We start from the raw sequence: 26,078 nt of genomic DNA on the forward strand, positions 1-26,078 counted from the left end.
AGAGCACCTAGAGCTTCAGAGAGCTTCTGTTCTACCATCTCAAAGCTCCCTGCTTGAGCAGTGATGGCACGATCATCAGCATAGATGAATCTCTCTGTCCCTTCTGGCAGTGGCTGGTCATTTGTGTAGATGTTGAACATGGATGGAGCGAGCACGCTCCCCTGAGGCAGGCCGTTCTTCTGTTTCCGCCATCTGCTTCTCTGGCCCTGGAACTCAACAAAGAAGCTCCTGTTTTGTAGCAGGTTTCCTCTGAGGCGGGTGAGGTGGTCGTCCTTTGTGAGATTATGCATTTTTCTCAGGAGGAGGTGGTGGTTCACAGTCTCATAAGCCGCTGACAAGTCTGTGAAGACAGCTCCTGTGATCTGCTGCCTTTCAAAGCCATCTTCTAGTGATATGTAATACTAATTGTGTGCTCTGCTAATAATATAATATATTGTATGTACATATATTGATCATAATATTGCAATACAATTCTAATAATAATACAATATAATAATTGTATATTAATAATAAAAATAGTAATAATAAATTTTATTTATATCCCGCCACCATCTCCCCAATGGGGCCTCTTAGCGGCTTATTTATTTATTATTATTTATTTACTTGGCTTCTATACCGCTGTATCTCAAGCCCGAAGGCGACTCACAGCGGTTCACAAACAGTAAAAACAGTAGAAACAGCAGTGGTTCCATACAACATATAACAATTGACTTAACACATTATCCATAAATTACCAATAAGCCATTACAATGCACAATTATTACGAAAAACAACCGTACCCAATCTTCTCATCATCCAAGCGTAGTCCAGGTTCGTCGTCCATTGTTCCATTCCTATGTTCCATTACCAGATTGCACTAAATTACTCAAACGCCTGCACAAACATCCAGGTCTTCACCTTTTTGCGGAATACCATTAGAGATGGTGCTAGTCTAATGTCCGAAGGAAGGGCGTTCCACAGGCGAGGAGCCACCACCGAGAAGGCCCTATCTCTCGTCCCCGCCAGCCGAGCTTGAGAAGCAGGCAGGATTGAGAGCAGGGTCTCCCCGGAAGATCTCAAAGTCCTGGTGGGTTCATAGGCAGAGATGCGGTCGGATAGGTAGCTTGGGCCGGAACAGTTTAGGGCTTTGAAGGCCAACGCCAGCACTTTGAATTCAGCCCGGTAGCAGATCGGTAGCCAGTGGAGTTGGCGCAACAGGGGGGTTGTATGCTCCCTGCGTTCCGCTTACATGGGGTCAAGCCCGGACAACATATTACAAGATAAAACCAGAACATAAACAATAACCTATGAACTGGCGCGGACATTAAGATAGTCCAGGGAGGCCCTGCTCTCGGTCCCGCCTGCATCACAGGCACAGTTGGCGGGAACGAGGGACAGGGCCTTCTCGGTGGTGGCCCCTCGGCTATGGAATGCCCTACCGGTAGACATCAGACAAGCCCCTTCGTTGCTGGCGTTTCGGAGGAAGGTTAAGACTTGACTCTACGAGCAAGCGTTTGGCTAACAGTGCAACTGAACAACTGAACACAGGAAGATGGTAAAATTGAACATAGGAATGGCACAAGGATTATGAGAATGGATCTTGTTCTGTTTTGAGGCGTCATGAATTGATAATAATTGTTGATTTTGTTGTAATGCGTGATGTGTTTTTAACTGTATATTATTGTATAACCTGCGTTGTGTAAACCGCATTGAGTCGCCTAATTTAGGCTGAAAAAGGCGGTATAGAAATAAAGCAAATAAATAAATAAATAAATAAACAACATCATCAAAATTACATAAAAGAAAAAAAAATAAACACAGTCATAATATTTCAGTAGAGTGGTGTAGTACCATATAGTGATATGTAATGCTAATTTATGCTATGCTAATACATATAATATTGATCATAATATTGTAATATAATATATTATTAATAATACAATATAATTGTATATTAGATATTACATGTTATATTACTAATAATATTTCAGTAGAGTGGTGTAGCACAATATAGTGATATGTAATAATAATTTTATGCTATGTTAATAATATAATATAATGCATGCACATATAATATTGTAATAAAATATATTAATAATAATATAATATAATATTATTAATAATACAATATAATTATTATATATTATATATTACATGTAATATTACTAATAATATTTCAGTAGAGTGTAGTACTATATAGTGATATATAATATTAATTTTATGCTATGTTAATAATATAATATAATGTATGTACATATAATATTGTAATACAATATTATATGATCATAATATTGTAATAAAATATATTAATAATAATATAATATAATATTATTAATAATACAATATAATTATTATATATTATATATTACATGTTATATTACTAATAATATTTCAGTAGAGTGGTGTAGTACAATATAGTGATATGTAATAATAATTTTATGCTATGCTAATAATATAATATAATGCATGCACATATAATATTGTAATACAATATTATATGATCATAATATTGTAATAAAATATATTAATAATAATATAATATAATATTATTAATAATACAATATAATTATTATATATTATATATTACATGTAATATTACTAATAATATTTCAGTAGAGTGGTGTAGTACAATATAGTGATATGTAATAATAATTTTATGCTATGTTAATAATATAATATAATGTATGTACATATAATATTGTAATACAATATTATATGATCATAATATTGTAATAAAATATATTAATAATAATATAATATTATTAATAATACAATATAATTATTATATATTACATGTAATATTACTAATAATATTTCAGTAGAGTGTAGTCCTATATAGTGATATATAATATTAATTTTATGCTATGCTAATAATATAATGTATTTTATGTACATATAATATTAATCATACTATAGTATTACAATATAATACTAATAATAGTACAATATAATACAATAATTATTATATTATCTGCCCCGGAGTGTGGTGGAGGCTCCTTCTTTTAAACAGAGGCTGGATAGTCATCTGTCGGGGGTGCTTTGAATGTGATTTCCCTGCTTCATGGCTGAATGGGGTTGGACTGGATGGCCCATCTCTAAGATTCTGTGACTCTCTGGCACGCTGCAGTTTGGAAAGCTCTGCCACAGAGACTCGTATATAAGTCTTTGTGCGCTTTTCTCTCTCTCAGGAAGCATCGAGTACAGCTGCCCAGCGACCAACGAGTGCGAGATCACCAAGCGGCGCCGGAAGGCTTGCCAGGCATGCCGCTTCACCAAGTGCCTGCGCGTGGGCATGCTCAAGGAAGGTAACGTTGTGGGAATCGGGTGCATCGGAAGGGAGAAGGGTCCTCCATTGTGCATGTGGCAGGGCTCAGGCTGCATTGTAGTCGGTGGTCTGTGGTTTGCTCTCCTCCGCACTCGCACGTCGTGGACTCCACTTGGTGGCCCCATTTCTTAAGGTTGGCGCTGCATCTCGTGGTGTCAGAGCGCAGCCTATTCATCGCCTTCCAGGTCATCCACTCTTCTGTGCACCCAAGAGGGAGTTTCTCATCCGGTATCAGACACTGATTGAGTTTCCGGGTTTCAGCCTGCCACTTTTGGACTCTCACTTGCTGAGGTTTTCCTATGAGTATCTGTGTAGATCTTAGGAAGCCATTTCTTGATTTAAGGCATTGGCTTTCTGGCTGATATCCGAACAGAGGATAGGCAGGAGATGTCAATGCCTTGGTCCTTTCATTGCAGGCTGCTACTTCCTGGCGGATGACAGGTGGCCCCATGTAAGATGCCCCGAGAAAGGGAGTTGGAGGCAGGGTAGAAAAATAAAGTTCTTCTTTTTCTCCTTCTTCTTATTCTTCTTCTCCTCCATCTTCTCCTCCTCCTTCTTTTCCTTCTTCTTCTCCTCCATCTTCTCCTTCTTCTTCCCCTTCTCCTTCTTCTCTTTCTTCCCCTTCTCCTTCTTCTCTTGCTTCTCCTTCTTCTTCTCCTCCTCCTTCTTTCCCTCCTCCTCTTCCTCCTCCACCTTCTTCTCCTCCTCCTTCTTCTTCCCCTTCTCCTTCTTCTCCTTCTTGTTCCCCTTCTATTTCTCCTTCCCCTTCTCCTTCTTCTCTTTCTCCTTCTTCTCTTGCTTCTCCTTCTTCTCCTTCTCCTCCTCCTCCTTCTTCTTCCCCTTCTTCTCCTTCTTGTTCCCCTTCTCTTTCTCCTTCCCCTTCTCCTTCTTCTCTTTCTTCCCTTTCCCCTTCTTCTCTTTCTTTTCTTGCTTCTCCTTCTTCTTTCCCTCCTCCTCCTTCTCTTTCTCCTTCTCCTTCTTCTACATCTCCTTCTTCTTCCCCTCCTCCTCCTCCACCTTCTTCTCCTCCTCCTTCTTCTTCCCCTTCTCCTTCTTCTCCTTCTTGTTCCCCTTCTATTTCTCCTTCTCCTTCTTCTCTTTCTCCTTCTTCTCTTGCTTCTCCTTCTTCTCCTCCTCCTCCTTCTTCTCTTTCTTCTCCTCCTCCTCCTCCTTCTTCTTCTCCTTCTTGTTCCCCTTCTCTTTCTCCTTCTCCTTCTTCTCTTTCTCCTTCTTCTCTTGCTTCTCCTTCTTCTCCTCCTCCTCCTCCTTCTCTTTCTTCTCCTCCTCCTCCTCCTTCTTCTTCTCCTTCTTGTTCCCCTTCTCTTTCTCCTTCCCCTTCTCCTTCTTCTCTTTCTTCCCTTTCCCCTTCTTCTCTTTCTTTTCTTGCTTCTCCTTCTTCTTTTCCTCCTCTTTCTCCTTCTCCTTCTTCTCCATCTCCTTCTTCTTCCCCTCCTCCTCCTCCACCTCCTTCTCCTTCTTCTCCTCCTTCTTCTTCCCCTTCTCCTTCTTCTCCTTCTTGTTCCCCTTCTATTTCTCCTTCCCCTTCTCCTTCTTCTCTTTCTCCTTCTTCTCTTGCTTCTCCTTCTCCTCCTCCTCCTCCTTCTTCTCTTTCTTCTCCTTCTCCTCCTTCTCCTTCTTGTTCCCCTTCTTCTCTTTCTCCTTCCCCTTCCCCTTCTTCTCTTTCTTCTCTTGCTTCTCCTTCTTCTTTCCCTCCTCCTCCTTCTCTTTCTCCTTCTTCTCCATCTCCTTCTTCTTCCCCTTCTCCTTCTTCTCTTTCTCCTTCTTCTCTTGCTTCTCCTCCTTCTTCTTCTTTCCCTCCTCCTCCTTCTCCTTCTTCTCTTTCTTCTCCTTCTCCTCCTTCTTCTTCCCCTCCTCTTCCTCCTCCTCCTTCTTCTCCTTCTTCTCCTCCTCCTTCTTCTTCCCCTTCTCCTTCTTCTCTTGCTTCTCCTTCTTCTTTCCCTCCTCCTCCTTCTTCCCCTCCTTCTCCTTCTTCCCCTTCTCCTTCTCCTCCTCCTCCTTCTTCTTCCCCTTCTCCTTCTTCTCTTTCTTCTTCTTCTTCTCCTCCTCCTTCTCCAATAAAAAAGCAGTTTTCCTACTCCGCGTGTGGTGTTTTAAAATCAGAGGGTTATTCCTGTTCTGGAGTGCAACAATAAGGCTGCCTCCCAGTGTAGGAACTACACCATGTACTCCCTCTCAAATGGGGATTGGGGAGGTATAGGGAGAGACTTCCAGCCCCACACATCAGCAAAGAGTTTGAAAGAGTTGTCTCTGCTCATCATGTACTTTCTCTCTCTCTGTCCCAATCCTTCAGGGGTGCGTCTCGATCGGGTACGAGGAGGCCGGCAGAAGTACAAGCGGAGGCCCGAGGTGGAGGGGGCCACCTACCCCAGCGCCTTCGTCACCCCACAGATTGCCACCGTGACCCCCAAGAAGCCGGGTGAGTGGGGACGAAAGGGTGGAAAGGCACATTGCAGCCCAAATTTGTGGAGAAGGGCTTCGACCAAGTATTGGCCAACTTGGGTCTTCCCTCGAGGTGTTTTGGACGGACTTTGGTGGGTGTTAGAGTCCAAAACAGCTGGAGGTCCAAGTTGGCCCATGCTCTGTGATTGTAGGTGAACTACAAATCCCAGCAACTACAACTCCCAAATGTCAAGATTCTATTTTCCCCAAACTCCATCTGTGTTTGTATTTGGGCATATGGAATATTCGTGCCAAGTTTAGTCCAGATCCATCATTGTTTGAGTCCATGGTAGTCTGGATGTAGGTGAACTACAACTCCCAAACTCAAGGTCAATGCTCACCAAACCCTTCTAGTGTTTTCCATTGATCATGGGAGAACTGTGTGCCAAGTTTGCTTCAATTCCATCATTGGTGGGGTTCAAATGCTCTTTGATTGTAGGTGAACTATAAATCCCAGCAACTACAACTCCCAAATGTCAAGATTCTATTTTCCCCAAACTCCGCCAGTGTTTACATTTGGGCATATCGAGTATTCGTGTAGAGTTTGGTCCAGATCCATCATTGTTTGAGTCCACAGTGCTCTCTAGATGTAGGTGAACTGCAACTCCAAAACCAAAGGACACTGCCCACCAAACCCTTCCAGTATTTTCTGTGGGTCATGGGAGAACTGTGTGCCAAGTTTGGTTCAATTCCATCGTTGGTGGGGTTCAGAATGCTCTTTGATTGTAGGTGAACTATAAATCCCAGCAACTATAACTCCCAAATGTCAATATTCTATTTTCCCCAAACTCCACCAGTGTTTACATTTGGGCATATCGAGTATTCATGTAGAGTTTGGTCCAGATCCATCATTGTTTGAGTCCACAGTGATCTCTGGATGTAGGTGAACTACAACTCCAAAACCAAAGGACACTGCCCACCAAACCTTTCCAGTATTTTCTGTTGGTCATGAAAGAACTGTGTGCCAAGTTTGGTTCAATGTCATCACTTTTGGGGTTCAGAATGCTCTTTGATTGTAGGTGAACTATAAATCCCAGCAACTACAACTCCCAAATGACAAAATCAATTTTTTGGAGTGAAGGACATACATTGGGTTGTTAGGTGTCTTGTGTCCAAGTTTGGTGTCAATTCGTCCAGTGGTTTTTGAGTTCTGTTAATCCCACAAACTAACATGACATTTTTATTTACATAGCTATATACACACAGCGTGACAGAGGACGGCTAGTTATGTGTATAGATACAATCGTGGAGCGCCCTTCACTCCGAACATTACAGATCTGGGAGGGCTGCAAAAACCTTCCTTCTCTAGGCATCAGAAAGCCTTTCCATCCTGGCCTACACGCTTGGGGTTGTGCCATCTGGTTGCCATGGGAATTACTCACTCCAGGAACCGTTACTTGGGGATAATCCTACGCAATTCCCTTCCCCGCTGCAGGAAAAATAAGATTACTATTTGGCTTCTCCTCAACTGCTTGCAAGAAAGCTCTGCAAACGAGGCTGGCCATATAATATAGTTTGTATTGCATGGTATGCTCAGCGTGTGTACTAGATTTTATGTGTTTGCTGCACCCCAGACATCCCAGGGTTCCCTACTCTCCCCATTGGTGTGGAATTTGCATGAACCCGCACACTGCCTCTTCCATAATCCTTTCCTATTCTTTTCTAGAGATGTTGGAGGCAAATTCACCCTGATTTATAGGAGTTGTAGATCCTCGATTTTGTGTGTTTGCTCCATCCCAGCCATCCCAGTGTTCCTTACTCTCTCCATTGGTATGGAATTCGCCTGACCGCGCACACTGCCTCTTCCATAATCCTTTCCTAGAGATGTTGGAGGCGAATTCACCCTGATTTATAGGAGTTGTACGTCCTAGATTTTATGTGTTTGCTGCACCCCAGGCATCCCAGGGTTTACTACTCTCTCCATTCGTGTGGAATTCACATGACCCCGCACACTGCCTCTTCCATAATCCTTTCCTATTCTTTTCTAGAGATGTTGGAGGTGAATTCACCCTGATCTATAAGAGTTGTAGGTCCTAGATTTTATGTGTTTGCTGCACCCCAGACATCCCAGAGTTCCCTACTCTCTCCATTGGTGTAGAATTCACATGACCCCCCACACTGCCTCTTCCATAATCCTTTCCTAGAGATGTTGGAGGCAAATTCACCCTGATCTATAGGAGTTGTAGGTCCTATATTTTGTGTGTTTGCTCCACCCCAGACATCCCAGTGTTCCTTACTCTCTCCATTGGTGTGGAATTCACATGACCCCGCACACTGCCTCTTCCATAATCCTTTTCTAGAGATGTTGGAGGCAAATTCACCCTGATCTATAGGAGTTTTAGGTCCTAGATTTTATGTGTTTGCTCCACCCCAGATATCCCAGGGTTCCTTACTCTCTCCATTGGTATGGAATTCACATGACCCCACCTACTGCTTTTCCCTTAACCCTTTCCTATACTTTTCTATGACACACAACAAAACAGAGGAATTGATCAGCAACTGAACATACCAGAGATGTTGGAGGCAAATTCACCCTGATTTATAGGAGTTGTACATCCTAGATTTTCTGTTTGCTGCACCCTAGACATCCCAGAGTTCCCTACTCTCTCCATTCGTGTGGAATTCACATGACCCCGCACACTGCCTCTTCCATAATCCTTTCTTATTCTTTTCTAGAGGTGTTGGAGGCGAATTCACCCAGATCTATAGAAGTTGTAGGTCCTAGATTTTATGTGTTGGTTGCACCCCAGACATCCCAGAGTTCCCTACTCTCTCCATTCGTGTGGAATTCACATGACCCCCGCACACTGCCTCTTCCATAATCCTTTCCTAGAGATGTTGGAGGCGAATTCACCCAGATTTATAGGAGTTGTAGGTCCTAGATTTTATGTGTTTGCTGCACCCCAGACATCCCAGTGTTCCTTACTCTCTCCATTGGTGTGGAATTCACATGACCCCGCATACTGCCTCTTCCATAATCCTTTTCTAGAGATGTTGGAGGCGAATTCACCCTGATTTATAGTTGAACGTCCTAGATTTTATGTGTTTGCTGCACCCCAGGCATCCCAGGGTTCCTTACTCTCTCCATTGGTGTGGAATTCGCATGAACCCGCACATTGCCTCTTCCATAACCCTTTCCTATTCTTTTCTAGAGATGTTGGAGGCGAATTCACCCAGATCTATAGAAGTTGTAGATTTTATGTGTTTGCTGCACCCCAGACATCCCAGAGTTCCCTACTCTCTCCATTCGTGTGGAATTCACATGACCCCGCACACTGCCTCTTCCATAATCCTTTCCTATTCTTTTCTAGAGGTGTTGGAGGCGAATTCACCCTGATATATATACAAGTTGTACGTCCTAGATTTTATGTGTTTGCTCCACCCCAGACATCCCAGGGTTCCCTACTCTCTCCATTGGTGTGGAATGCCTCTTCCATAATCCTTTCCTATTCTTTTCTAGAGATGTTGGAGGTGAATTCACCCTGATTTATAGGAGTTTTACATCCTAGATGTTACGTGTTTGCTGCACCCCAGACATCCCAGGGTTTACTACTCTCTCCATTCGTGTGGAATTCACATGACCCCGCACACTGCCTCTTCCATAATCCTTTCCTATTCTTTTCTAGAGATGTTGGAGGCGAATTCACCCAGATTTATAGGAGTTGTAGGTCCTAGATTTTATGTGTTTGCTGCACCCCAGACATCCCAGTGTTCCTTACTCTCTCTCCATTGGTGTGGAATTTGCTTGACCCTGCACACTGCCTCTTCCATAATCCTTTCCTAGAGATGTTGGAGGCAAATTCACCCTGATCTATAGGAGTTGTAGGTCCTAGATTTTGTGTGTTTGCTCCACCCCAGACATCCCAGGGTTCCCTACTCTCTCCATTGGTGTGGAATTCGGATGACCCCGCACACTGCCTCTTCCATAATCCTTTTCTAGAGATGTTGGAGGCGAATTCACCCTGATTTATAGGAGCTGTACGTCCTAGATTTTATGTGTTTGCTGCACCCCAGGCATCCCAGTGTTCCTTACTCTCTCCATTGGTGTGGAATTCACATGACCCCGCACACTGCCTCTTCCATAATCCTTTCCTAGAGATGTTGGAGGCAAATTCACCCTGATCTATAAGAGTTGTAGGTCCTAGATTTTGAGTTTGCTCCACTACAGACATCCCAGGGTTCCTTACTCTCTCCATTGGTGTGGAATTCGCATGACGCCACACACTGCCTCTTCCATAATCCTTTCCTATTCTTTTCTAGAGATGTTGGAGGCAAATTCACCCTGATTTATAGGAGTTGTACGTCCTAGATTTTATGTGTTTGCTGCACCCCAGGCATCCCAGGGTTCCTTACTCTCTCCATTGGTGTGGAATTCGTATGACTCCACACACTGCCTCTTCCATAATCCTTTCCTATTCTTTTCTAGAGATGTTGGAGGCGAATTCACCCTGATTTATAGGAGTTGTAGGTCCTAGATTTTATGTGTTTGCTGCACCCCAGGCATCCCAGGGTTCCTTACTCTCTCTCCATTGGTGTGGAATTTGCTTGACCCCGCACACAGCCTCTTCCATAATCCTTTCCTATTCTTTTCTAGAGATGTTGGAGGCGAATTCACCCTGATTTATAGGAGTTGTAGGTCCTAGATTTTATGTGTTTGCTCCACCTCAGACATCCCAGGGTTCCCTGCTCTCTCCATTGGTGTAGAATTCGCATGACCCCACACACTGCCTCTTCCATAATCCTTTCCTAGTCTTTTCTAGAGATGTTGGAGGCAAATCCGCCCTGATTTATAGGACACAGAGCCTCCATGGCCAGCAAAAAATACTGGAGGACTCTGGGGGCAATTTACCTTGATTTGGGGGAGTTGTAGTTCACCTACATGCAGAGAGCACTGTGAGCCCAAACACCAATGGATCTGGACCAAACTTGGCACACAGACCTGATACGTTGAAATATGATTACTTGAGGGGTTTGGGGGGGAAAGACCTTCCTTCCTGGGAGTTGTAGTTCACCCACAACCAGAGAGCACTGTGAGCCCAAACACCGATGGATCTGGACCAAACTTGGCACACAGACCTGATATGTTGAAAATTGATTACTTGAGGGGTTTGGGGGGGGGGGGCAGACCTTCCTTTCTGGGAGTTGTAGTTCACCCACATTCAGAGAGCACTGTGAACCCAAACACCGATGGATCTGGACCAAACTTGGCACACAGACCTGATATGTTGAAATTTGATTATTTGAGGGGTTTGAGGGGAATGGACCCTCCTTTCTGGAAGTTCTGGAAGTTGTAGTTCACCCACAACCAGAGAAATGGTGACCTCCACCGATGATGGATCTGTACCAAACTTGACACACAGAGCCTCCATGGCCAGCAAAAAATACTGGAGGACTCTGGGGGAAATTTACCTTGATTTGGGGGAGTTGTAGTTCACCTACATGCAGAGAGCACTGTGAACCCAAACACCGATGGATCTGGACCAAACTTGGCACACAGACCTGATATGTTGAAATTTGATTATTTGAGGGGTTTAAGGGGAACGGACCTTCCTTTCTGGGAGTTGTAGTTCACCCACAACCAGAGAAACGGTGACCTCCACCGATGATGGACCTTGACCAAACTCGACACGTAGAGCCTCCATGGCCAGCAAAAAATATTGGAGGACTCTGGGGGAAATTTACCTTGATTTGGGGGAGTTGTAGTTCACCTACGTGTAGAGATTCCTGTCAACCCAAACACCGATGGATCTGGACCAAACTTGGCACACAGACCGGATATGTTGAAATTTGATTATTTGAGGGATTTGAGGGGAACGGACCTTCCTTTCTGGGAGTTGTAGTTCACCCACAACCAGAGAAACGGTGGCCTCCACCGATGATGGACCTGGACCAAACTTGGCACACAGAGCCTCCATGGCCAGCAAAAAATATTGGAGGACTCTGGGGGAAATTCACCTTGATTTGGGGGAGTTGTAGTTCACCTACATGCAGAGAGCACTGTGAACCCAAACATCGATGTAAATTCACCTTGATTTGGGGGAGTTGTAGTTCACCTACGTGTAGAGATCCCTGTCAACCCAAACACTGATGGATCTGGACCAAACTTGGCACACAGACCTGATATGTTGAAATTTGATTACTTGAGGGGTTTGGATGGAACGGACCTTCCTTTCTGGGAGTTTTAGTTCACCCACAACCAGAGAAATGGTGACCTCCACCAATGATGGACCTGGACCAAACTTGGCACACAGAGCCTACATGGCCAGCAAAAAATACTGGAGGACTCTGGGGGAAATTTACCTTGATTTGGGGGAGTTGTAGTTCACCTACATCCAGAGTTCCCTGTCAACCCAAACACTGATGGATCTGGACCAAACTTGGCACACAGACCTGATATGTTGAAATTTGATTACTTGGGGGGGTTTGGGGAGAATGGACCTTCCTTCCTGGGAGTTGTAGTTCACCCACATTCAGAGAGCACTGTGAACCCAAACACCGATGGATCTGGACCAAACTTGGCGCACAGACCTGATATGTTGAAATTTGATTACTTGAGAGGTTTTGGGGGGAACGGACCTTCCTTTCTGGGAGTTGTAGTTCACCTAGTACCACAGAAACTGTGACCTTCACCGATGGACCAAACTTGGCACACAGGACCAAACTTGGCACACAGAACCCCCATGACTAACTCTACCTACTGGAGAGATTGGAAGGGAACTACAACTCCCATAATGGGAGTTGTAGTTTTCTCTGCGGCCAGAGAGCAATCCATGATCTATAGTTTCTGGACGTGACAGAAGTGGGTCTATTCAGTGTTGCATCACAATGGGGTGGGATGTGGAGAGGAGATACTCACGTATGCAGACCCCTTCCCGACACATTTCTTGCTTGTTGTCGATTCCCACAGCTCCCATGAACACAATGGTGTCGCATTTGCTGGTGGCGGAGCCTGAGAAACTATATGCCATGCCGGATCCCGCGCTCCCGGATGGCCCTGCCAAGGCAGCGAGCACCCTATGCGATTTGGCGGACCGGGAGATCGTGGTCATTATCGGCTGGGCCAAAAACATCCCAGGTGAGAGAGATGTGGAACTTGCCTTTCTGTGACTCGAGGAGAAACAAAACACTATCTCTGGTCCATTTCTGACCTCAGGGGGGAGTCTCTCATTGGGTATCAGCCACTGATTGAGGTTCTCGGTTTGAGCCTGCCACTTTTGGACTCTCGCTTGCTGAGGTGTTCCAGCGAATGTCTCTGTAGATCTTAGAAAACTATTTCTAGATTTAAGTCATTGATGTGATGGCTGATACCCAAACAAGGGATGAGCTGGAGATGTCTCTGCCTTGGTCCTTTCACTATTGGCTGCTACTTCCCGGTGGATGTCAGGTGGTGCAATACCGGCTAAGCAGTGTAATTTCTCCAGTGGTGTAGGGCGCAGACACCCCATGGTAATGTGGCATGTCTCATTAAGAGCCACATCCACTGTTTTAGTGTGGTGAGATGTGTTCCACACTGGGCATGCATACTCAGCAGCAGAGTAGCATAGCGCAAGGGCAGGTGTCTTCACTGTGTCTGGTTGTGATCCCTAGGTTGTGCCAGTCAGCTTTTGTATGATATTGTTTCTAGTACCCACTTTTTGCTTGATGTTCAGGCAGTGCTTCTTGTAGGTCAGGGCACAGTCCAGAGTGACTCTCAGGTATCTGGGTGCGCTGCAATGCTCCAGTGGGATTCCTTCCCAGGTAATCCTCAGAGCTCGGGATGCTTGTCTATTCTTGAGATGAAAGGCGCATGTCTGTGTTTTAGATGGATTAGGGATCAGCTGGTTTTCCCTGTAATAGGCAGTAAGAGCACCTAGAGCTTCGAAGGGCTTCTGTTCAACCATTTCAAAGCTCTCTGCTTGAGCAATGATGGCACGATCATCAGCATAGATGAAGCTCTCTGTCCCTTCTGGCAGTGGCTGGTCATTTGTGTAGATGTTGAACATGGATGAAGGAAGCACACTCCCCTGAGGCAGGCCGTTCTTCTGCTTCTCTGGCCCTGGAACTCAACAAAAAAGCTCCTGTTTTGTATGAGGCGGGTGAGACGGTCGTCCTTTGTGATACTATACATTTTTCTCAGGAGGAGGCGGTGGTTTACAGTATCATAAGTCTCTGACAGGCCTATAAAGACAGCTCCTGTGATCTGCTGCCTTTCAAAGCCATCTTCTATGTGCTGCGTCAGGTTCAGCACTTGCGATGTGCAGCTTTTGCCTTTCCTGAAACCAGCTTGCTGTGGGATCAGACAGGGGTCTATATTTTCCATAATTCTATGCAAAATAAGTCTCTCCAGAACTTTGTAAAGGTGGCACAACAGGGAGATGGGTCTGTAGCTTTTTGGGTCATTACGGTCTTTGCCTGGCTTCAAGATGGCGATGACTCTTGCTTTCCTCCAGATTTTGGGGATCTGACAGGATGCAGTGCAGTTGTTCATCAGCTCCAGCAGCCAGCGCCTTGCTTTTGGAGCAAAGTTCTTGATTTGTTCCATCCGTAGATCACCCAGGCCAGGTTCTTTGCCATTTTTACATTAATTGAGAGCCATGTCCAATTCAGTAGATGTAAAGGGTGACGGCCGATAGGGAGCTCTAGCGTGGGCTGGTCCATGAGGTCACAAAGAGTCGGAGACGACTGAACGAATGAACAACAAAGGGTTCATGGATGTTGTTCTCAGTCTCTGGTTGTCTGGCTATTGGTTTCTTTCCTATTTTGGTGGGAAATTATATAAATAATTATAATAAATATAATTACTTAATGTCAGGGGAATGCCTTACCTTAAGACTCTTAGATCTATTTCACATGGACTGCTTTACGCCTGTGAAACATGGACTGTCTACAGACGTCACACTCAACTCCTGGAACAATTCCATCAGCGCTGTCTCTGAAAAATCCTGCAAATCTCTTGGGAAAGCAGGCGGACAAATGTCAGTGTGCTGGAAGAAGCAAAGACCATCAGCATTGAAGCGATGCTCCCACGCCATCAACTCCACTGGTTCTGTCATTAAAATCGCCAATAATAATAATAATAATAATAATGTGAAGGAGACCGTTTTAATGCCACTGAATGCCACCAAATGTGAAGGTGCGAGTGGTAAAACACCCACTGCCACCTAATCTATGAGGGAAGCCAGGCAACGATCAATATCAACCTAGGAGCTATTTTATAAAGGGACTGTTAATTACAGAAGGCTTTATTTGATAGCGTAGCGTTTACTTTCCTGGCTTGACTTTACTATTGCAGGCTGTTCAAGTTAGGAGAAACTGTATCAGGCAAGGCCTGAGGAAAACAGTAACAAGTTTATTTTAACAGGTGTATAACATGTTTAACTGTTTCTTCAAAAGAGGCACAAATCTTGATGGTTACATTGGAATGGTTTCATGAGTAATCTCAAGCACAGACTTCAAAACATTTCACAGCAGGCTTAAACCCAGCCAAACCTTGATTCTTAATTTAGAATCAACAACCCCCTGTAGCTCTCTCACTACTGGGTCCTTCTCTGCAACCACTTTGGTCACCAATTGATTCCCTGAATCTCCACCCTGAGACTCAGTCCTCTCAGTAGCTCACCGGCTTACTGACACATTCCCTGAATCTCCACCTAGAGACTCAGTCCACCCAGTAGCTCACCGGCTTACTGACTGACTTTCAAAAACAGCTGCCCCATGAAGAGGCAGTTGGCTCCGCCCCTGTTGCTATGGCAACTCAGCTAACGCCAAGCCACCATCTCCAACAAAACATAATCTCCCATACTTACCATCCCTAAACCACTGTCCAAACTATACATAACAAAAGGAATAAAACTTACACATCGTCACAGGTAAGTACTTTGGAACTATTTAGAACCCATGCCTAAAGGGAAGCCCTGGCCCTTGAGTGCTCTAATTGGAAGTCAGCTGTGATCAGCAGTGCTGTGGAATACGGAGAAGCACAAATGCAGGGTGAAAGGGAGAAACGTGTCAAGAGGAAGGCGTGTCAAGCCAACCCTGACTTAATTTTTTTTCTGCCTGTGAGTTTTTGGCCAATGTACGATTTCCTTGCAGGGTTTCCAGCGCTGTCCTTGGCGGACCAGATGTCGGTGCTGCAGAGCGTCTGGCTGGAGGTCCTGCTGCTCGGGGTGGCCTGGCGCTCCTTGCCCTGCGAGGACGAGATCGTCTTCGCCGAGGATTTTGCACTCGACGAGGAAGCCGCTCGGACGGCAGGGCTCTTGGAGCTCAGCGGGGTGGTCCTGCAGCTGGTGCGCAAGTACCGGGCCCTGCGCCTGGAGCGCGAGGAGTACGTCCTTCTCAAGGCCTTGGCCCTTGCCAACTCAGGTGAGTGCCGGGAAAAGCCCTCCCGACAGATGGCCATCCACCCTCTGCTTTACAATCTCCATGGAAGGAGACTCCATCGGATTCCAAAGCAGTTGACATACCAAAAAGTTCTGGGGGTGAAAACTAGGGGGTGCTGGTGCTTTGCTTCTACAGTGTTGCTAAAGTTCTGGTGGTGAAAATTTCAGAACTCTAACAAAACTTTCAAAATTTCATTATAAATGGCAGTTCCTAATTGGTTATGTCATAAAAATCACCAATAATGAAATAATAATGAAACTTTGAAAGTTTTGTTAGCGTTCTGAAATTTTCACCACCAGAACTTTAGCAACACTGTAGAAGCAAAGCAACAGCGCCCCCTAGTTTTCACCACCAGAACTTTAGTTTTGTAAGTACTTTAGAACCATTTAGAAGCATGGATTGCACATGCCTAGAAGGGACCCCCATCCAGTCCAACCCCTTGCCACACAGGGATACACCATCAAAGCCCTCCCCACAGATGGCCATCCACCCTCTGCTTTAAAACCTCTAGTAGAGACTCCGAAGCAGTTGACATTCCGCTAAGTTTAGAAGGGACCTCCAAGGGTCATCCAGTCCAACCCCTTGCCACACATGGACACACCATCAGAGCCCTCCCAACAGATGGCCATCCCACCTTGGCTTAAAAACCTCTATGGAGACTCCACCAGACTCCAAAGCCCTTGACATACTGCTAGGTTTGGAAGGGACCCCCAAGGGCCATCCAGTCCATTCCCTTGCCACACATTGACACACCATCAAAGCCCTCCCGACAGATGGCCATCCACCCTCTGCTTTTAAATCTCCATGGAAGGAGACTCCACCAGATTCCAAAGCACGGCATACCGCTAGTCAAATTTTCATTATAAATGGCAGTTCCTAATTGATTATGTCATAAAAACCATCAATAATGAAATAATAATGAAATTTTGAGTTTTGTTAGAGTTCCGAAATTTTCACCACCAGAACTTTAGTTTTGTAAGTACTTTAGAACCATTTAGAAGCATGGATTGCACATGCCTAGAAGGGACCCCCAAGGGCCATCCAGTCCAACCCCTAGCCACACAGGGATACACTATCAAAGCCCTCCCCACAGATGGCCATTCACCCTCTGCTTTAAAACCTCAATGGAAGGAGACTCCACCAGGGACACACCATCAGAGCCCTCCCAGCAGATGACCATCTGTTTGGAAGGGACCCCAAAGGGCCATCCAGTCCAACCCCTTGCCACACAGGGACACACCATCAGAGCTCTCCCGACAGATGGCCATCCACCCTCTGCTTTAAAACCACCATGGAAGGAGACTCCACCAGACTCCAAAGCTGTTGACATACCGCTAGGTTTGGAAGAGACCTCCAAGTCACGAGCATGATTCAAAAGCAAAACCCTTGCGAAACTACAACTCCCAGGATTCCAGAGCACTGAAGCATGGCTCCTAGAAAGCAATGGAAAACTATTGGAACCAAATGGCTGTCTACATTGGGGGATCCTGGGAGTTGTAGTTTGAACCAGGCACTATCTGGTTCAAACCTTTGTAAAACTAGACCTCCCAGGATTAATCAGCCATACTATACTTTCCCTTCCTTTTTTCTTTCTTGCTTTCCTCCCTCCCAAATTATATTATTGCATGCATAACACAGAGGTGTAGTTTCCCACGGTGTCCACATGATGGCAGCATAAAGGCGCCCTCCAAGGCTCAAGGCTGCAATTTCCAGTATGGCCACTTGATGGCAGCAAAGGTGTTCAAAGGTGCCTTGGGTTGAATGAAGGTGCAGAATATAGGCAGGTGCAATATTGTTGTGTCCACCAGAGGGAGCCAAAGAGACCTGCCATTAGGGCTCATTATTATATTATTGTACTAGCTGTACCCGCCACGCGTTGCTGTGGCCAAACTTCCCTCCCTCTTTCTTTCCTTCCTCCCCTCTTTCCTTCCTTTCCTCTATGTCTTTCCCTTCCTATTTCTCTTCTTGCTTCCATCTCTACCTGTTTCTTTCTCCCCTTCTTCGCTCTTTGGTTGCATCCTTCCTTCTCTCCTTCCTTCCTTCCTTCCTTCCTTCCTTCCTTCCTTCCTTCCCTCCCTCCCTCCCTCCCTCCCTCCCTGTCTTTCATTCCTTCTCTCCTTCTCTCCCTCTCTTTTTCCTTTCACTTTTTTATTTCCTTCTCTGCTTCCTTGCTTCTCTTCCTTTCTTTCTTTCCTTTCTTCTTTCCCTCCCTCCTTGTCTCCTTCCTTCCCTCCCCCTTTCCCTCCTTCCTTCCCCTCTTTCCCTTGTTACTTCTTGACTGTCCCTTCCATTTAATTTGTATTATATAGTAATATTATATATATATATAGAGAGAGAGAGAGAGAGAGAGTAACCTATTATATAGTAATCTATATAACAATATATAAAATATTGTATTTATATCTTACATGGAAGGAAGGAGGGAGGGAAAGAAGGGAAGGAAAAGAAAGGAGGGACAGGAAGGAAGGAAAGGAGGGAGGGAAGGAAATGAAGGGGAAGGAAATGAAGAAAGGGAAAGAAGGAGGAAAGGAAGGGAGGGAGGAAAAGAAGGAAAGGAAGAAGAAAAGAGGGACAGGAAGGAAGGGAAGGAAAAGAAAGGAGGGACAGGAAGGAAGGGAGGAAGGAAAGGAAGGAGGGAAAGGAAGGAGGAGGGTGAAGAAAGGAGGGAGGGAAGGAAATGAAGGAGAAGGAAATGAAGAAAGGGAAAGAAGTAGGAAAGGAAGGGAGGGAGGAAAAGAAGGAAAGGAAGAAGAAAAGAGGGTCAGGAAGGAAGGGAAGGAGGGAAAGAAGGAAAGGAAGGAGAAGGAAGGAGGGAAAGGAAGGTGGAGGGTGAAGAAAGGAGGGAGGGAAGGAAATGAAGGGGAAGGAAATGAAGAAAGGGAAAGAAGGAGGAAAGGAAGAAGAAAAGAGGGACAGGAAGGAAGGGAAGGAGGGAAAGAAGGGAAGGAAAAGAAAGGAGGGACAGGAAGGAAGGAAAGGAAGGAGGGAAAGGAAGGAGGAGGGTGAAGAAAGGAGGGAGGGAAGGAAATGAAGAGAAGGAAATGAAGAAAGGGAAAGAAGGAGGAAAGGGAGGGAGGGAAAGAAGGAAAGGAAGAAGAAAAGAGGGACAGGAAGGAAGGGAAGGAGGGAAAGAAGGGAAGGAAAAGAAAGGAGGGACAGGAAGGAAGGAAAGGAAGGAGAGAAAGGAGGGAGGGAAGGAAATGAAGGGGAAGGAAATGAAGAAAGGGAAAGAAGGAGGAAAGGAAGGGAGGGAGGAAAAGAAGAAAAGGAAGAAGAAAAGAGGGACAGGAAGGAAGGGAAGGAGGGAAAGAAGGGAAGGGAAAAAAGGAGGGACAGGAAAGAAGGAAAGAAGGAGGGAAAGGAAGGAGGAGGGTGAAGAAAGGAGGGAGGGAAGGAAATGAAGGAGAAGGAAATGAAGAAAGGGAAAGAAGGAGGAAAGGAAGGGAGGGAGGAAAAGAAGGAAAGGAAGAAGAAAAGAGGGACAGGAAGGAAGGGAAGGAGGGAAAGAAGGAAAGGAAGGAGAAGGAAGGAAGGAATAAAAGGAAAGGAAAGGGAGGGAGGGAGGAAAGAAGGGAAGGGAGTCCTTTCAGGTGGAGTGTGGCAGAGGCAGCTACCTCCTGTGTGTGTGTGTGTGTGTGTGTTAAATGTGTGCTCGTGTTGCCGGAGACAGGCAAGCAGGTCAGACAGAAAGGAAAGAGTTAAAAAAGAAAGAAGATTCTACAGAAAGTCCCTCCCGCACCCGCCAGCCTCTTCCAACAGGGAAAGGTGGAGGAGGAGGAAGAGGAGGAGGAGGAGGAGACCGCCCTCCTGGCAGAGCAGGGAAAGAGAAGGGGCTCCATGCGGCAAGCCTCCCCCTCCACTGCCATGGTGCCCACTCTCGCTTGTGTGTGTGTGGGGGGGGGGGGCATGCACACACGCCTGGCTCCTCAAGCTTTAACGGCGAGGAGGAGGAGGGGAGGAGGAGGAGGGGGCGTGGCCATGGGTCTCTTTGTAAACATGCAGTTTCTCCTTTGTAGACATGCAGTTCAGAAGTCCTTTCTGCTTTTTGTTTTCGTGGGTTTTTTAAGTGGAGAACATACATTAGGTTGTTAGGTGTCTTGTGTCCAAATTTGGTGGCAATTGCCCCAGTGGTTTTTGAGTTCTGTGAATACCACAAACGAACATTACATTTTTATTTCTATAGATTAGTATATATAATACTAATATAGTAATCCTGATATATTAAATATAATTACTACTGTTCATATATGATATATTTATTTATCGTGTCATCAGCAACCATTGTATTACAATTCTAACAGAGCAAAACAAACACAAGGATTAAAAAGAAAAAGAAAAAAAAAGAAAGAAAAAAAAACCACACAGATTTTGTAAATTTGGTATTTGGTTAAATGTCCTTTGACCAGTATCTGGCCCCTTGGAGTGCCTCTGGGGTTGCCGCAAGGAGGTCCTCCATCATGCATGTGGCAGGGCTCAGGGTGCATTGCAGCAGGTGGTCAGTGGTTTGTTCTTCTCCGCACTCGCATGCCGAGGATTCCACCCTGTAGCCCCATTTCTTAAGATTGGATCTGCATCTCGTGGTGCCAGAGCGCAGTCTGTTCAGCGCCTTCCAAGTTGCCCAGTCTTCTGTGTGCCCAGGGGGCAGTCTCTCATCTGGTATCACCCATGAATTGAGGTGCTGGGTTTGGGCCTGCCACTTTTGGACTCTCGCTTGCTGGGGTGTTCCAGCGAGTGTCTCTGTAGATCTAAGAAAACTATGTCTTGATTTAAGTCGTTGACGTGCTGGCTGATACCCAAACAGGGGATGAGCTGGAGATGTCTCTGCCTTGGTCCTTTCACTATTGGCTGCTACTTCCCGGCGGATGTCAGGTGGTGCAATACCGGCTAAGCAGTGTAATTTCTCCAGTGGTGTAGGGCACGGACACCCCATGATAATGCGGCATGTCTCATTAAGAGCCACATCCACTGTTTTAGTGTGGTGAGATGTGTTCCACACTGGGCATGCATACTCAGCAGCAGAGTAGCATAGCGCAAGGGCAGATGTCTTCACTGTGTCTGGTTGTGATCCCCAGGTTGTGCCAGTCAGCTTTCGTATGATGTTGTTTCTAGCGCCCACTTTTTGCTTGATGTTCAGGCAATGCTTCTTGTAGGTCAGAGCACGGTCCAAAGTGACTCCCAGGTATTTGGGTGCGCTGCAATGCTCCAGTGGGATTCCTTCCCAGGTCATCCTCAGAGCTCGGGATGCTTGTCTGTTCTTAAGGTGAAAGGCGCATGTCTGTGTTTTAGATGGATTAGGAATCAGCTGGTTTTCCCTGTAGTAGGCAGTAAGAGCACCTAGAGCTTCGGAGAGCTTCTGTTCAACCATCTCAAAGGTCCCTGCTTGAGCAGTAATGGCACGATCATCAGCATAGATGAAGCTCTCTGTCCCTTCTGGCAGTGGCTGGTCATTTGTGTAGATGTTGAACATGCATGGAGCGAGCACACTCCCCTGAGGCAGTCCGTTCTTCTGTTTCCGCCATCGGCTTCTCTGGCCCTGAAACACACACACACAAAAAAAAAAAGCTCCTGTTTTGTAGACGACTTCATATATGATAATATGTAATGATATACTGTTTTGTTATTGTATATGTGTATATTTTAAGTTGTAACGTTTTTGATTGTGCGTGTGCCTTCCTCCTCTCCTCCAGACTCTGTGCACATTGAGGACATGGCGGCCGTCCAGCGGCTCCGCGACGTGCTCCACGAGGCTCTCTTGGAATACGAAGCGTCGCGGCGCCCCGAAGAGCCCCGCCGGGCCGGGCGCCTGCTCCTCACGCTCCCGCTGCTGCGCCAGACGGCCACCCGCGTCCTCCACCACTTCTACAGCCTCAAACTGGAGGGCAAGGTCCCCATGCATAAGCTTTTCCTGGAGATGCTGGAGGCCATGATGGATTGAATGTCCGGGGCTGGAAGAGAGGGCAGGAGGAGGCGCGGCCCAACGCGACACGGATTGGCGGATCATCGGGGTGGCGTCCCCGCTCCGATCCCCGCCACCTGCTCATCTGCATCATGTCGAATGCATTTCAGTGTATGCAAATATACTAATTGCCCACTGCTTCACCCAAGATGATAATACGTATCAGGGAGAGAAAGGACAGAGCCGTCGGAAACCCAGACCCGGACGGGAAGGACACTTGAAAGGGGAAAGAGGGATGGAGAGAGTTTGTTGACATTCACACTGGAAGCCATATTTTGATTTTAATTTATTATTAAAATGGGCGGGGAGGGGTATTATCTACTGTAGTTCTAGCTTGGAAGCCATATTTGATTCACATCACATCGAGGAGGAGAAAGGGACGAGCGTGTACCGGGGTGTGCGGTACACTGGACGTTCTCATCACCGGCAAAGCGTCGAAACACACTACTGTCTCGGGCCTCCTCCTATCCTACACCTTCCACCGCTCTGGGCTGGGCCCAGCCAAATGCACCTTAACATGGTGGGTATACCGAAGGAGGATAGGCAGAACCGTTTGAACTAGCATTCCCATCATTCCCAGCTCATGGGAGTTGTAGTCCAAAGTCTGGTATTTAAAAACATAGCTTCATGGCTCCAGGGAATGAGGTGGGAAATCAGACACGGCGCGTTTGGACATACAGTAGAGTCTCGCTTATCCGACCTTCACTTATCCGACATTCCGACGCTCTTATCCAACGCCCTGCTTTTCCTCTAGCTTTTTCCCTTGAGCGCTCCCCAACTCTCTCTCCATTCCCAGTAAGTGAAAAAGGCAAGACATGGAGGAGGAGGAAGAGGGAGGAAACGGGGAAAAGAAGCCGGACTGGAAACGGAAGCGTCCTTCTTTCACTCTGCGGTTTCCACGTTCCTCTTCCACATCCGGGCACTTCCTGCTGGACCCCTCTAGCCCTGAGGCGTTGCCTTGCCTTAACCTTTTGAGTCGCTGTTGTTAGTATTCTAGGTGTCTAGCGCCACGTCGGACAGGTAACAGTAGGAGACTCCGTATTATCTGACGTTTTTGTTTATCCGACGTTCTGCTAGCCCATTTATGTCAGATAAGCAAGACTCTACTGTAGTACTCTAGGTGTCTAGCGCCATGTCGGACAGGTAACAGTAGGAGACTCCATATTATCCGACGTTTTTGTTTATCCAACGTTCTGCTGCCCCGCTTATGTCGGATAAGCAAGACTCTACTGTAGTATTCTAGGTGTCTAGCACCGCGTCGGATAGGAAACAGTGGGAGACTCCATATTATCCAACATTTTCGTTTATCCGACGTTCCGCTAGGCCATTTATGTCGGATAAGCAAGACTCTACTGTAGTATTCTAGGTGTCTAGCCCGACGTCGGACAGGTGACAGTAGGAGACCCCATATTATCCGACATTTTCATTTATCCGATGTTCTGCTGGCCCGTTTATGTCGGATAAGCGAGACTCTACTGTAGTACTCTAGGTGTCTAGCACTGCGTCGGATAGGTAACAGTGGGAGGCTCCGTATTATCCAACGTTTTTGTTTATCCGTCGTTCTGCTGCCCTGCTTACGTCAGATAAGCAAGACTCTACTGTAGTACTCTCTAGGTGTCTAGCGCCACATCGGACAGGTAGCAGTGGGAGACTCTGTATTATCCGACATTTTTGTTTATCTGACATTCTGCTGCCCCGTTTATGTCAGATAAGCAAGAATCTACCTAAGTACTCTAGGTATCTTGCGCTGTGTCGGACACGTAACAGTAGGAGACCCCGTATTATCCGACACTTTTGTTTATCCGATGTTCTGCTAGCCCATTTATGTCGGATAAGCGAGACTCTACTGTAGTACTCTAGGTGTCTAATGCCACGTCGGACAGGTAACACTGGGAGACTCCGTATTATCCAACATTTTCATTTATCCGATGTTCTGCTGCCCCGCTTATGTCGGAAAAGCAAGACTCTACTGTAGTACTCTAGGTGTCTAGCGACGCGTCGGATAGGTAACAGTGGGAGACTCCGTATTATCAGATGTTTTTGTTTATCCGACGTTCTGCTGCCCCGCTTATGTCGGATAAGCAAGACTCTACTGTAGTACTCTAGGTGTCTAGCGCCACGTCCGACAGGTAACAGTAGGAGACTCCGTATTATCCGACGTTTTTGTTTATCCAACATTCTGCTTCCCGCTTATGTCGGATAAGTGAGACTCTACTGTAGTACTCTAGGTGTCTAGCACCATGTCGGACAGGTAACAATAGGAAACTCCTATTATCCGACATTTTTGTTTATCCGACCTTCTGCTAGCCCATTTATGTCGGATAAGTGAGACTCTACTGTAGTACTCTAGGTGACTAGCGCCATGTCGGACAGGTAACCGTTGGAGACTCTGTATTATCCGACTTTTTGTTTATCCGACATGTGTATGTCAGATCAGCGAGCCTCTACTGTAATATGTTGGCCTTCTTTCTGTCTCTTTAGTGCTGAATCTTCTTTGGGTATCGCTCAGGGGAGGGAAACGTTTTCCCCCCAACCTCTTCCCCTTCCCGACGGAAGCCATCTCTCCCTCCTCGCTTTCCGAACTTTGGGGGAAAAAATTGGGATGCCGGCCTGGATATGCTCGGAGTTGCCCTAGCCAGCCTTGCGATGTCAACTTTGCCGAGCTCTGGACACATTTATCACTATTAAGCAATAATAATATATATGTTGGGAGAGGGAAGGATCGTCTTCGTTATTACGTCAGGAAAGGGGAAGAGTGTCTTACGTTGCGCTTTGCGTGGCGACGGCCTGAACGTTTTGGGAGGTGCCGCGGGTCGAGATGAGGACTCGACCGCCCCACGTTCCCGAAGAAGGGAAGTCGTCCATCCTGCAAAGTTCTCTCACTTAATATACCCTCGTAGCAATAGTTTAAAAAAAAGGCAATTATGCTTTTTTTAATTTTTCAGGTGTAATTTCATATGTACGTACTCGTTTTCTCCTGCCATAAGAGGCTGAGCAGCTCATCCTCCTCCCTCCAAAAAATAGAAATAACCCCTATTATTCCCAAGATCAAGCCAACCCCCATCTTCTGCCCAAAGCAGCAGCAACAGCAATAATAATAATAGTACTATTACTACTACTAATAATAATAATAATAACCCTCTCACCTCCCTTCAGTACTCTTCCGACCCAGTGAACCGGGGCTGGAGAACATGCCACCCCTTTATGTCGTCGAACTTCAGTTCCCAACATCCCTCACAATTACCTATTGAGGGCTGATGGGAATTGTAGTCTCACGACTAGAAGGGAGGGGCAGCCATATGCTAAATCAAGGAGGGAGGGAGGCTGCATGGCCTAAAACTTGAGAGCTGTGTACATAGCAATATATTTTACTGTATATTCATTGCAAAGAGAGAGAGACAAAAACAAAAGATCTACCCCCGTTCTTGCTTTTCCTTGTCCTGACGGGGAAAAGGAGGGCAAAAATGGGAAAAAGTCGATGCTGGCAAATTTTTTTTGTTTTGTTTTTGTATTAAATTATGTGTGTGTACATATTATAAATACCTCTGATTTGTGTATAGGCGGCTACATATACACATTCATAGAGAGCTCTATTATGGAACAAATTAAAAAAAAGAATTGGCTGTGCAGCCTATGAACTGTTCGTTGTGGTCTTCTTGTGTGTATGCGATATTTCTTGTATGTATGTATGTGGTGATGGCACGATCATCAGCATAGATGAAGCTCTCTGTCCCTTCTGGCAGTGGCTGGTCATTTGTGTAGATGTTGAACATGGATGGAGCGAGCACGCTCCCCTGAGGCAGGCCGTTCTTCTGTTTCCGCCATCTGCTTCTCCGGCCCTGGAACTCAACAAAAAAGCTCCTGTTTTGTAGCAGGTTTCCTACGAGGTGGGTGAGGTGGTCGTCCTTTGTTATACTATACATTTTTCTCATAAGCCACTGACAGGTCTATGAAGACAGCTTCTGTGATCTGCTGCCTTTCAAAGCATCTGCCTTTTCT

General features: G+C 45.9%; 1 protein-coding gene across 1 annotated transcript in view; it reads left to right on the top strand.

Moving 5' to 3' along the window:
• ESRRA (estrogen related receptor alpha) overlaps positions 1-25,713 on the top strand; it is a 41,355-nt gene extending 15,642 nt beyond the window's left edge. Inside the window, exons 3-7 of the mRNA XM_067472487.1 lie at positions 3,168-3,284; positions 5,616-5,741; positions 12,672-12,839; positions 15,836-16,105; positions 21,811-25,713. Of these exons, the coding sequence (XP_067328588.1) occupies positions 3,168-3,284; positions 5,616-5,741; positions 12,672-12,839; positions 15,836-16,105; positions 21,811-22,058 (929 nt within the window). The 3' untranslated portion in view covers positions 22,059-25,713. The remainder of the gene's footprint in view (positions 1-3,167; positions 3,285-5,615; positions 5,742-12,671; positions 12,840-15,835; positions 16,106-21,810) is intronic.
• Positions 25,714-26,078: the final 365 nt, after the last annotated feature.

This window comes from Anolis sagrei, chromosome 12, assembly GCF_037176765.1.
Source record: "Anolis sagrei isolate rAnoSag1 chromosome 12, rAnoSag1.mat, whole genome shotgun sequence".
Classification (NCBI taxonomy): domain Eukaryota; kingdom Metazoa; phylum Chordata; class Lepidosauria; order Squamata; family Dactyloidae; genus Anolis; species Anolis sagrei.